At 40.9% G+C, this 13707-nt stretch overlaps 1 protein-coding gene across 1 annotated transcript; it reads left to right on the top strand.

Moving 5' to 3' along the window:
* Positions 1-821: 821 nt before the first annotated feature.
* tars3 (threonyl-tRNA synthetase 3) lies at positions 822-13504 on the top strand. The gene is made up of 19 exons (XM_069680721.1): positions 822-1139; positions 1458-1547; positions 1689-1876; positions 2111-2234; positions 2528-2652; positions 2921-3038; positions 3286-3350; positions 3469-3547; positions 3761-3907; positions 5188-5286; positions 8932-9098; positions 9218-9380; positions 9528-9665; positions 10177-10254; positions 10345-10445; positions 11353-11457; positions 12214-12286; positions 12384-12498; positions 12989-13504. Exons 1-19 carry the CDS (start codon positions 822-824, stop codon positions 13135-13137), a joined length of 2442 nt encoding a protein of 813 aa, XP_069536822.1. The 3' UTR covers positions 13138-13504.
* Positions 13505-13707: the final 203 nt, after the last annotated feature.

Raw genomic sequence — 13707 nt, 5'->3', positions numbered from 1 at the left:
GCTTTAGAAAATATGCTTCTGCCTCCTAGCGTCGGTACCCCGTTACTGCATCACACCAGGAGGAAATGACGTCAAACAAGGACCCAAGCCTTCAAAATAAAAGTCTTTCTAAAATAAAACACATTTTGCAGTTTTATCTTAAAATGTTTTTGCTTTCATATTGTTTTGCTTTATTTTCCCACTCATCTCAAGAACTATGAGTCATATCTTTCTAGTCTACATTTTTACCTCACAGTCGAACACATATTTATATCTATGCATAATAGTGTTTTTAAAAATGTTATTAGGAATACATTGCGCTTACTTTGAGTTGCTTTCTTGTGGATAGTGGTTAATTTTTTTATTGTCATTGCTTAATTCACCCTTTTTTGATGTATACATTATCACTACCTTGAAGCTCCATCTCTGTTCTGAAAATACTACATCCATCTACCTCTTGTATAACAACCTGATTCATAACCATATTTATCTCAGAATCTTTGTACTCTCTATTGCATCATTGCACTATTGTCTCCTGTCTATAAGTGTTGTTGTGTTTTTAAATAAACACCTTTTTCATATATTTTGTATTCATAGGACTATAGTAGCTTTAGTTTTCAGTGTTTTAAGTGTTTCTGTTGTCCTTGTTTTTAAGTTTAGTTTGTCAATTTGCGTGTCTGTACCAATGACCGTATGGTCTGTACATTGAGAGTTAAGAAAAACCGGAGTCAAATTGCCTTCATCTGCCCATATACTTGGCCAATCAAGCTGATTCTGATTATATTTTTAAAAAACCCTGACCGGAAGTCAGCTGTCACTCTGGCTATGATGGTCTTTTAAAGATGGCGGAGTGCTTGGCTGCACGTTTGACCGCCCAGGAGGAGCAAATTCGCCTCCTTACCAAGGAAATATCCACTCTCAGAGACGGATTATGCCGAGGTGTGGATACTACCGTGGTTAATGGTGTCTCCCCGGAGCTGGAGAACCTTCAGGCCGAGAATGAGAAGCTCAAATACCGGCTGCTGCACCTCCGGAGGGGTCTGCAGGCGGAGCTGGAGCTGGAGGAGGCACAGGGAAAGAAACCACAAGGAGTGAAGTGTGTCAAAGCTCCGGAGAAAAACACCTTGAAAGAGCAGCAGACAAACAACCGTGCTAATAAGGTAGTTGTAAAGACTCGGACAATGCTCCCAGTTTAAATGGCTTCTGTGCAATATAAAGAGGGGTGAGTAGTGGTAGTGTTGCACCCGGTTGCACCACAATATGAGTAACTGGCCTCCCTCCAGTGAAGTCAAATGACAAACTATACCACCCCTTTTCCAGAAATAGCTGCCCCCCTCAGTATTTCACTGTGTGCATACTTTGGATACTGACATGTTCACTGACATTGATATTAAACTGATAGTGTGACTCATAAGGATATAACAACAAAAGGCTATTGTAAGATTAAAGACACGCACCCCTTTCTCTCTTGTGGACAGGTGGCACCCCCGGAAACCAAACCAGGTGACGGGAACAACAAGAAGGAGAAGAAACAGGAAAAGGGACAAGGAGGTGGAGGTCTCAAAGAGGTGATTATTAAAGAAGCACAGACCCTGAAATGCTTTCAAAAAGAAGGTTTGCACAGTAGTAGTAGTAGACTTTAGGAGTGGAATATTAATACATATTTGTTGTGGCCATTTCCTGACTTTGATTGTTTTTTATATTTGTAGCTGAATCCCTGGCCTGAATACATCACACAGCGCCTCAGCCTCTATGAGGAGCTGAAGAGGGAGAGTGATGCCCTGCAGGCAAAGAGAGCTGCAGACAGTAAGCCCATCACTGTGGAGCTGCCTGACGGACGTAAGGTGGAGGGAAAGGCTTTTCTGACCACACCATACCAATTGGCTTGTGATATCAGGTTAGTACTAAACAGCTGTTCTTTGTTCACCCTAAACGCTGAAAACCAATTAATGGCTGCTAATTTAACTAATTGTTCACCTATAAGGCACCTAATTGGTCCTTGCAGCCACCTTAGGGGGGTCATTTTCATCTTTTCCCCCCAATATTCATCCTAAGCCTTCTTTTACTTGACTAGAGTAATAGAAATCACTCTATTATTTCTGAGGCAACTATCTCACACTTGCTCTTTCAGCCAGGGCCTGGCTGACAACGCTGTGATCTCTCGGGTGAATGGGGAGCTTTGGGACCTGGACAGACCTCTCGAGAAGGACTGCTCTCTTGAGATCTTGCGCTTTGACAATGAGGATGCTCAGGCTGTGAGTACATCAAAGTCTTAAATGAATGAGATATTAAATAAAAATATTTCAACACATTGTAAGCAGCTACAGAGGGAGTCTTTAGTCATGCATTTTGTTGTATTGCAATGTCTGTGATCTGCAGTAGACTTGAGTAGTTGGATATAAACATAACAGTCAGGAGGAAGCTCCATGACAGAGGAGGATCCTGGGTGTTTAATGGGTGTTTCAAGCTTCCGACATGGGTGTCTCCTGTGAGCATGTCTCAAGGGAAGTACAAAAGGTAATATGTGCTACTTCTTTTCTTGTCCTAGGTCTATTGGCACTCTAGTGCTCACATCCTGGGGGAGGCCATGGAGCGCTTTTATGGAGGCTGTTTGTGTTATGGACCGCCCATCGAGAATGGCTTCTACTACGACATGTTCCTGGATGGACAGAAGTGAGCAAATACTTTTGTTATCAGTGTCTTCTTTGTTCTGGTTAGATTGCCTTATGAATTGAATTTAACTGGAATATTAGATATTTTCAGACATAATTTTACTCAGAAAAGCTCATATTATTATTATTATATAATCAAGTCTTGATCATTCAATTCACAGCTTTTTGAATCAGTAATTGTCGGTTTTGCCTTGTCAGGTCAAACAGTATATCATAGCAACTCTGACCATGAGCACTTATAATGAACTGAACATGTTTGTTGTTTCCAGGGGAGTGTCCAGCACTGAGTTTGGGGACCTTGAGACTTTGTGTAAGAATGTGGTGAAGGAGAAACAGCCCTTTGAGAGGCTCGAGATCAGCAAGGAGACCCTTTTGAAGATGTTCAAGGTGAGACAGAAAAGCGGCACCTGCGATCCACTGCTAGTGTGGAGGAACGAAATATGGCTTTTTTCCAGTCCATGTTCAAAACAGGAAATGTCTGGATTATGCAGTCTTGTTTTTATAGTTTTGCATGCATGAAATCTGTCTTGATTGAAAGATTTCATTATGTTTTTTGACAAATAATTTTGCGTGTGAAAATATTCTTCCTGCCCAGGATAGCGTCTAACTAACCCAAGGTGTTTGTATCTTTCAGTACAACAAATTCAAGTGCCGCATTCTGAATGAGAAAGTCACCACCCCTACCACTACAGTCTACAGGTAAGCTGCTAATATGAAAGAAAGAAATGCTAACTTTTTTTTTTATATTGAAAGGACATGCAAATTATTTTAGGGTCTTTGTACTTTTAAAGCTAACTGATGTTTTAATCCTGGTTAGATGCGGGCCCCTGATCGACTTGTGCAGAGGTCCCCATGTCAGACATACAGGCAAGATCAAGACCATGAAAATATACAAGGTATGGGAAAAACACACAGGTAAATAAAATGGTTAATTTTTTATGCTGTTTTTTATGCTTTTCACAGGTTTTAGTTTTTTAATCTTTACCTTTAATTCACCTTAACAAGGAATGTTGTCAGAGTGGATTTCCCAGGTTGTTGCTCCTGAGTGTAACCCTGTCCCAACATGTATAAAAATGCTGATATTTAATCTTTTTCTCCTCTGTCATCAGAACTCTGCAACCTACTGGGAGGGCCGCTCAGACATGGAGACTTTACAGAGGATCTATGGGATTTCCTTCCCAGACTCAAAGATGCTGAAGGAGTGGGAACGCTTTCAGGAGGAGGCCAAGAACAGAGACCATCGCAAGATCGGCAAAGTGAGTCACTGTAGGCAGTCGAGTCCAGGCCCACCCAGGAGGCTGAGGTCTGGGACTGAAACCTGAAACCAAGAACAAAGTGAATTTTGAATCTTAATTGTAAGAAGAGAAGCCTGACACATCTCTTTTAAGGTTTTTCATAAAGCTTTTCCTTGTTCGAGTATAGGATTGTGGTTTGATAGATGTGGTGAAACCCTGAAACGAACCTGGACCCAGAACAATCTCCAGGCAAACATCCATCACAGAGACACATGAACCATTATACATACAGAAATACATCATTACAGAGGGACTCAGTTAAACAACCTTTCTAGTGTTACCCAGTTGCCATAACCAAAATACATCAGGCTTAAACCAGCACAGAGAAACAATATGAACATGTAAACCATGCTGACTTAAGTCATAAATCAACTGTTGCTGTTTACACCAGCTGAGGGCGCTGTGTTCTTTCTTATTGGCACGTTCAGGAGCGCTGTGAGTCATTTGAGCACCCCAGCTGGTTTGCCAGCATGGGAGACGCAGACGGCAGAACCTCAGTCAGCTCTGATAGCAACACAGTTCCATATTAATCCATATTAAACACGACAATCAGGATATTACTGTTGAAACGTGTCAGGGGGGTGAGGTGATAAAAGTGGCATGTTGTTTTAAAGATGGTGCTCTGTGGTGTGATCCCAAGCCGATCTGCATCATTTGCACAGTGCGTAATGAAAGCACAGTTTAAGCAGGGTTAGATGCAGTCCTGTTTTAGTAACCAACTGCACTAAAGTAGAATATATATATTTATTTAATAAAACATGATCAAATATGTTTAACCTCAGCAGGAGTGACATGTGCATAGACAGAGGGCATGGAGTTACTCGTCCTTCCAGACTAGCCTGGTGGGCTTTGATTTAGGGCTTCATCTCAGGCTTAACCAGTGTTACAATCTATCTCTCTGTCTGACTGATGGAAAAGCAGCGTTCTTCCCCAAAGATTAAAATGAATACTGCCTCTCATTCAGGGTCATAACAGAAATCACCAGACCCGCTGGCCCCCTTGTACTGATGTATTGTTGTTTTCAAAGGTGGAACTTAATGATTTGTCCTCACACTCCTTCTTTTCAGCCAAACTGACACAACGTGTTTGGCTGTCTCTTTTTTCCTGGAGCTTTATTGTGCGGTTGATCGCTGACAGATTGTCTTCTGTGTGATGACTCCATGCTGTGTAAAGTGTGTTTTTACCTGTAGATACTGAGGATGTATGAAGTCATTAAAAAGTCGTCTTTGTCTGCTTCACAGGATCAGGAACTGTTCTTCTTCCATGATCTCAGCCCTGGCAGTTGTTTCTTCATGCCCCGTGGAGCCTACATCTACAACACGCTCACAGAGTTCATCAGGGTAGGACTGATGAATGTATCAATGCCTCTAGTGTCATTTTATTTCAGATTAACGTTTCAGCTGGGGCAGATGTAAGTTAAAAATATAGTTAAATCTTCACTGAAACCTAAAATATACAAAACTAAAAATAGGAAAATATAAAGGAATATATATAATTTAGTGCTATTTATTAATACTATAGTTCAAGATAGGAGACATCCAGCAATCACAATCAAAACAGAAAACGTCTAGTTTAACAAATTATAACTTTAATGGAAGAACAGGCTTTGTTAAAAATGTAAGACCTTAATCAGCATTTTTTTTTACTGTTTTATTGTTATATTTCATCATTTGTCCCAACCTTCATAATGTTAGGGAGTTGTTTGCCGCCTGTTTGTTGTTTTCAGTGGTTAAAATATATATTTTGTGATCTCAGCAGTGCAAGCATCGATTTTAAGTTATATTTCTTTATCATATTAGGCTTTTGCTGGTTCTGACAAAATAGTATTTTATGCAAATTAAGTTTTATTGTTCAAAATATTTATTTTATTTTGGCATCTCCGCTAAGAAAACTCCCCTAAGATCCCTCAACACTAGTTGGTTTCAGAACTAAATCCCCAAACACAATCAGCAAGTTCTCCAAAGATGTTGAAACACAAAAACCCATAAAAGCTCTCTCAACAACACCTCACACTGCGCTCAAAGTTTCCTGTGCACTCGTATTGATTGCCAGCTGATTGACTTGCAGACCCCTTGTGGTCCTGATGGTAAAGGTAACCTGTAATTTGCAGGACTGGCTGCATGAATAATAATATAAAAGCTTCTTTTCTTTGCTTTGAAAACAAACTTCAGGAAGCAACAGCAGTACATTTTAGTTTTAAGAATGACTTTATTTTTTATATTTCTTGCCATGTTCAGTGACTGTACGGGAAATTGTGCCTGTGATGTTTTGGAAATATGTGTTGACATCTTGAAGACTTTCGCATCACACACCATCACAGCAGACCGAGCCAAGAGGAAATTGCGTTCATTGCACAGAAATGGTGCAAGATCGTTATCACGTCAACTCAAATCTGTAATCATTAAAAAAAGCACCGATAGGGTAGAATGGAGATTCATGTTAAGGACTCTAGAGATCTTTGGCTTTGGAGAATCCTTCATCAAGTGGCTGTGTTTATTATATAATCGGCCAGAGGCAGCAGTACAAACTAATGTTATATTTTTTGAATTGGGGAGAGGTCAGGGCTAACCACTGTTATTTTGTTTAGTGATGGAACCTCTAGCAGCTGCAGTTAGAGGTGACGATAACTTTCCAGGGGTGACATATAATAGTTCCTTTCATAAATTGTTGATGTATGCAGATGATATTCTTTTACTGATTTCAGACCCTGCGAGGTCTATACCGTCACTGTTGATACCTTTTCAAAGTTCTCCGGATACAAGGTTAATTGGGATAAATCAGAAGCCTTACCTTTGACAAAGTACTGTCCGACTACACTCTTCCAAGCGTGCAGATTCAGATGCCCCAAGCAGGGGTTAAAATATTTGGGTATTCTTTTCCCCCCTGAATTGGGTAACGTTGTTAAAGTGAACTTTGACCCCTTAATATAGAGACTGGATATTGATGTTTAACGGTGGGCTTCATTGTACCTGTCCTTATGGGGAAAAGCGAATGTAATTAAAATGAACTGCATCCCCAGGATTCATTATTTGCTTCACTCTCTCCCATTAGAAATTTCACACAGTGACTTTAAGAGACTGGATAGCATATTTAAAGAACTTCTCTGGAATGGAAAAAGACCACGTATGAATATAAGGAAATTACAGAAGCCAGTTAATAGTGGTGGCCTAGGGTTTCCAAATTTGATGTATTATTATTATTATGCATTTGGCCTGAGGCATTAAGCGCACTGGGCTTTGCCTCCGGAGAGAGCACCCCCATGGTACAATATAGAGCAGCCGCTTTCGGCTCTGTTCCCTCTACTTCACTGCTTGTCCACCGATCCAACTAAACAAAAGAAGGCTCACCCTGTTATATCATATCCCCAGAAAGTTTGGAGGCAGGTTTCGAGACGGGTAGAGTTTGATCCCTATTTAAATGAGACCTCCAGTATTTGGCGTAATCCTAAATTAAAAACTGACAAAACATTTGTTTGGAAAGAGTGGGTGGACAGAGGCATTCTCAGATTAGAAAATGTATACAGCAACCAAACACTGAAATCACATGAGCTAAAACAACAAAATGATTGACCTAAAACTCAATTCTGGAGATATCTGCAGTTACGCCACGCTCTGCAAACAACCTTTAGGTCAAAGTTTAATTCCCCAAGGCCAGCAGATAAGTTAAATACAATTCTCCAGGTACTGGGTGGAGGTCATGAAGCAGCTAAATATTATAAGATGCTGATGGAATGTGGAGGGGATGGATGGGTAGCGGCTCTCAAAGTCTCCTGGGAAAGAGATTTGGGGGTATCATATAATGAGCAGGAGTGGGCTGAGATCTGTGGCAACTCCCGAATAATGTCAAGGGACCTGAGGGTGAGGCTTATTCAATATAAAATTTTGCACCGCTTTTATTGGACCGGCTTTTCAGGCTTGGTTTATTAAGACTCCCCTATTTGTTGGAGGTGTAGTATGGATGAAAGTACACTGGTACATGCATTATGGTCATGCCCTAAGATTAATCAATATAGGAAGAAGATTCACTGTTACATTGTCAATGTCATAAAGAAGCAATTTGTGTTCAGCCCCAAGTTATTTATATTAGGAGACAGTAAAGTGTTGTCCACCATCCAACAACCATTGGCACACTGGATACAGACTGCTGTTATGATTGGACGACAAATCATTCTCAGGAACTGGAAAAAACCAGATGAACCACCTGTTCAGGATTGGATGTCGGAATTAAGCAATGTTGCAGCATATGAAAGAATGACCGATAGGATGCAGGACAGGACAGAAAAATCCCATCTGAAGTGGGGCGTGTACCTCGCTGCTATATATGTGCCAATGTAAAGACTGAGTGGATGCACATGATTTGTTTTGATTTCATTGTCATGTGTTATTTCTTGGATGATGATTTGCCAAATACGCCACCTTATAAGTAGGTTGACCCCTTCTGCTGCGGGTTGTTGGGGCAGGGGGAGGAGGGTGTTATTGTTGTTGTTATGTTACACTGTATACTGTATGCCTATTGCATGTCCCTGTTCACAAAAAATAAATAATAAAAATCCCAAATAACAAAAAATTAAATTAAAAACAGCACCAACTATGCATTTCCCTCTACCACATATTGCTTAAGCGATCCAGCTCGCATTTATGGATTCTAGAGTTACTAACATTTAGGTTTAACACCTCTTTGCCTCAGTTAAATTGTACTTCAGGTTAAGTGAGCATGCATTCTGTTTTAAGCTCCTTCCTGTTTCATTTTCACAGTTAAAATCTTTGCAGTAACAACAGTCTCATACTGCTGGCTGCCAAACGGCTCATCTGGATGTTAAATGTTTTGCTTTTGGGAAACAAATGGATAAATATAACTCACAGGACCTGATTTCCAAAGCAGTAGCTGGAGATTTGTTCCAGAAGTCATGATTCAGCTTGATTAAGTACCTGTGCGAGTCCAACTGGCAGTGCTCTCTTGTTTATGTGGTTTTGTTGTTTTTCTAGGATGAGTACTGGAGAAGAGGCTTTCAGGAAGTAGCCTCACCCAACATCTATAACAGCAAACTGTGGGAGACATCTGGCCACTGGCAACACTACAGCGAAAACATGTTCTCCTTCCCTGTGGAAGAGGACGTCTTTGCACTCAAGCCCATGAACTGCCCGGGACACTGGTAAATTAAGAGCGCTCAGAGAGGAAATATTTCAAGCAAATGTAGTAAATCAAAAACCTTACATGCTGCACTTGGTGTGTGTCAGTGATTTGATTCCTTGCTCTCTGGTTGTCCTGTAGTCTGATGTACGGCCACAGGCCTCGCTCGTGGAGGGAGCTTCCTCTCAGGCTTGCTGATTTTGGGGTCCTCCACAGAAACGAGCTGTCGGGAACTCTAACAGGGCTGACCAGAGTTCGTCGTTTTCAGCAGGATGACGCTCACATTTTCTGCACCATGGATCAGGTGACCACATCAGTTTGTTTTCAACATTTTTAAGGGCTGTTGCATAAGTGGGACAATGAAGGAGAATGCTTTTTGTTGCCAGGTCTTTGGAAAACAAGTACCTGCTTATTATGAGTCATTTTCTGAGTCATGGTTATTTTTTTACAGATCGAGTCAGAGATGAAGGGCTGTCTGGATTTCCTCCGCTGTGTTTACGATGTGTTTGGATTCTCCTTCCAGCTCCACCTCTCCACCCGTCCAGAGAAGTATCTGGGCGATATCGCTGTGTGGAACCAGGCTGAGAAGGTATTCTGCCTCGTGCATCATAGTTATGATTTATGGTGAAAAATATGCCAGTATTCATCAGAAGATTGGACTTTATATTCTAAGTATGAGACACCGCTTTAATGGCAATATAAAATGCAGGGTCTTTGCCACATCTTAGTTTGAAGCAGATGAATGATCATGTCGAGAGTGACTTGGCTCTGCTGATGAACGAGTTGGCTCCCTGCTGTGTGATTGTACAGTAGTATCGGAGCTGTGAGTCATTGAGAAGCTCCTGGAATTTCTGGAGGAGGTGTGCTGTCAAGAAAAGAGTTAGCATTCGTTTGAATAGAGTTCTGTCACTGATTTTGTCTGGTTGTAAATTGCATTAGGGCATGACTTTAATGTGAATAAAGAAGTACATTAGGCGTTGCAGACTGCAGAGTGAACATCATGTACTGTACTTAAATATATGCTGCAGTATGCTTCACGGTAATTGCTTTTCATTTTCAATATTTAAATTATATGGCAACGTGTGCCTCATGTTTGACAGCAACTGGAGAACAGCCTGAATGAGTTTGGGGAGCCATGGAAACTCAACCCCGGAGACGGAGCTTTTTATGGCCCCAAGGTAAGATCAGTTGTTGACATTTTCTTCCAAACTAAAAATCTTTTTTTATTCTCCAAGGCCTGGACTGTAATTCTCTCTGTGCTGTTGCAGATCGACATCAAGATCAAAGATGCAATTGGACGATATCACCAGTGTGCAACCATTCAGCTGGACTTCCAGCTGCCTATCCGCTTCAACCTGACCTTTGTGGGGTGAGTCAGCTAATCAAAACAGCGACACACTGCTGAGGCCATGTGCCTTTCCGCATCAAGGATTATATGTTAATCCCTCCTGAATAAGATGTCTCAGCTTGTGTTCTGCAGAGTTTGGTGTTCATGAGGTGGAGCGTTGTATGAAGATTTGAACTCATTGCGCAGGTGACAGGTTGATTTATCTCCTCATCAGGAGCTTCAATTTGTAAACCCAGCAGGGGAAAACAACAGGCAATCAGCCCACAGAGCAATAAACAGCAGGCAGTTAATAGTATTTATGCTTAATCCAATCAGCCCAGTTTTCCATATAGAATAAGGAAGGGGAGGCCGTGTTAATCAGTAGAATATATATATTTTTTGGCCTTTTATCCTTTATTTATAGAGAGGACAGTGGATAGTGTTTGAAACAGGGGAAGAGAAAGTGGGGATGCCACATCGAGGACTGTAGCCTCTGTATGTGGGCTGCAGATTTAACTGCTGAGCTAAAACGGCCCCCATTTCAGTAGAAATATTGACAAATGTAGATATCAATACTTAAGTTAATTCAGGCAGATTTAGGACGGGAAGTTAGATACAAGTGAACATTCAGCGCGGTTTATGTACATGACACTGATGATTTGGTTAAACTTCTTACACACCCACCAAACTTGAGAAAACATACCTCAAAGCCTGTTTGAAAAGGGCGTTCACTGTTTTGCTCCTTATCTTTGTTTGAAAGAGAACATTGTTCTGTTGTTTAAATTTAAAGCACTTTTAACTTCATTTATGTGACAGTATGCTTTACAAATAAATGTATAATTGAATTAAGTAAAAATGTTGCAAAAATAAATATGAATGTCCTAGAAAATATTTCATTTACATTTATACTGACTCATTTTGATATTCCTTTTGTGGTTCTGTTTTGCAGGAGGGATGGGGATGACAAAGCCCGACCAGTCATCATCCATCGCGCCATCTTGGGCTCAGTGGAGAGGATGATTGCCATTCTCACAGAGAACTATGCGGGGAAATGGTGAGGGGCTTTCTGACTGTTCCCTTCATTTAAAAACTGTAAATTAAAGAGTTTACTATAATCCACAGTTCTGGATAATATGGCACAGCGCTCTAATCTGTCTAATATGTTTAGGGACATTTCAGCAGGTGAATCAGATGTTATTTGTAATAATTTTCTGGTATTTTGTGTTACTAAACAAATATTTAGGACTGGCATGTCATGTTGGAATGCCAAACTATCCACTGCACTATAGCTAGTGTTGTGACGTTCACAAATGATCCGATTCTTTTGAGTGGCTCTTTGTTGTGAGCGACAGGAACCAAGTCGTAGGTGAGAGACGTACTTTTTGTAGTTGTGCCTTAATTTCACGGCCTGCTCTAGATCTACTCCCCTTTATTATGAATTACCACAGGCAGCCTTTGCTGCAGCTCTGCTATACGAGGTCACGTGCAGCGGAATCATGTCACCACAACATAGTGCCGACGGTGAGCAACATTATAACCCTTCACCAAGTTTGTGGTTTTTTATGTTGATGTCTCTCTTGTCACACAGAGTTAGTGACTTAACAGACTGAAATGAAAATCTTCTATTACCACTTTAAGCAACAATGATTCTCTTCTCTCTCTGGCATTATTTTAGCATCCCAATAGTAAAAAGATTTGACCCAATAATTCCTTTTTATCAGGGAGACAAGTAGAGGGTAATGTCATGAGCTTCATACCAGGTTATCACAGTAAAGATGGCTTCAGTATAGTCTTCCTCTCTCTCCACCAGGCCTCTGTGGATCTCTCCACGTCAGATCATGTTAGTGCCTGTCAACCCCTCTATGGAAGATTACGCAAAGAGGGTATGTCTTGTACTCCCCCATCTTGACCCCATTTAAGTACTTTCATCTGTATAATTCTCCTAAACATATCTTGGTGAATGTTTTTATCGGCCCTCAGGTGTGTAAGCAGTTTACAGAAGCTGGTTTCATGGCGGAGGCTGACCTCGACTCTGGCTGCCTTCTAAACAAGAAGATCCGTAACGCTCAGTTGGCTCAGTACAACTTCATCCTCGGTGAGAAAATTGTACATTTGAGACACTTTGTACACTCCACCCCGTACTTGCTGCTCTCGGGGTTGCCTGCAATCACTTCAAAAGTACAATTGATAACTCCCACAACATTCACATCTTCTATTTCAAAGACCCTATTTTTGTATTTCTAAGATCTCTAATTTTTTTTCCCCTTGTTACACTGGGTCTGGATTGGGTCTATTTTTAATCACAAAAAAGGGAATGTAGTAAAAGAAAGTATACTTTGGTCTTGCTTTGACTGTGGGGTTGTCACACCATTAGAATAATAATGAGTATTAATTGGTTTAATATTATGCCAGTGGGTTATTTAAATCTTGCTAACCAACAAGAGTTGTTGAATTCAGATGCACAAAGTGTGGAATGTGTTAGGGTAGCTGTGTGTGTCTGTGTGTTTGTGTGTGTGTGTGTGTGTGTGTGTGTGGGGTGTGACTTGGCCCATGTCAAGCTGTTGTGTCCTCTCGTGTCTTGGCAGTGGTCGGAGAGAAGGAGAAGATGACTAACAGCGTCAATGTGCGCACGAGGGACAACAAAGTCCACGGAGAGCTGTCGGTGGCCGAGGTGCTGGCCCGCCTGACCCTGCTCAAACAATCGCGCTGTCGCAACGCAGAGGAGGAGTTCTGATAGAGATGAAGAACGATCCGGACTCTTGCATTTTAATACCTCAACTATCGCCAGACAAGCAGTAAATGGGCAAATAATGGTACCTGAAAGTGTAATACATAGAGTGGAAATCAGACAGAGAAAATGAATGGCTGATAGTCTGTAATAAGTGTAATGAATGGGTCTGCCAAGCAATGTTGAAATGCCCACATGATCAAGTTTGAAGGGTGGAAAAGGACACATTTTTGTGTGTGGTAAGAGTATTCAAGTAAATGTGAAGAAAAGTCCCTTGATCATTTCAGGAAACAATGTGATCATTGTCAGAATGAAGGTTATGTGAATTTGGCACTGATTTTTCACACAGGTCTTTCTCCAACAAATAAAATAAATTTACTGAACTTGAGTGATTTTTTCTTTAGCTTTCTTGACTGGAGAGATTCATGTTTTAACAAGCATTAAATCTGGTGATACACAGCTTGGAGGAAATGATTACTTTGTAGAGACATACAGCCTTCCAGGAAGTTTTCATGCATAATCAGTTTTCTCATGCTGAGTCAATGTGAGACATTTCAGATGTTAGTCAGTCATTTT

Source organism: Semicossyphus pulcher, unplaced genomic scaffold, assembly GCF_022749685.1.
Source record: "Semicossyphus pulcher isolate SPU_LCO1_2020_fin unplaced genomic scaffold, fSemPul1.0.p SCAF_1, whole genome shotgun sequence".
Lineage (NCBI taxonomy): Eukaryota > Metazoa > Chordata > Actinopteri > Labriformes > Labridae > Semicossyphus > Semicossyphus pulcher.
The sequence above is the reverse complement of the archived record's forward strand: the minus strand, read 5'-3'. Positions and strand labels throughout refer to the sequence as shown.

Excerpts from the sequence above, each read along its gene's own strand:
- tars3 (XM_069680721.1), top strand. The coding sequence starts at position 822 with ATGGCGGAGTGCTTGGCTGCACGTTTGACCGCCCAGGAGGAGCAAATT. Across the intron at positions 3,039-3,285 it reads CCCTTTTGAAGATGTTCAAG|TACAACAAATTCAAGTGCCG; the intron begins GTGAGACAGAAA and ends TGTATCTTTCAG. Across the intron at positions 5,287-8,931 it reads CGCTCACAGAGTTCATCAGG|GATGAGTACTGGAGAAGAGG; the intron begins GTAGGACTGATG and ends TTGTTTTTCTAG.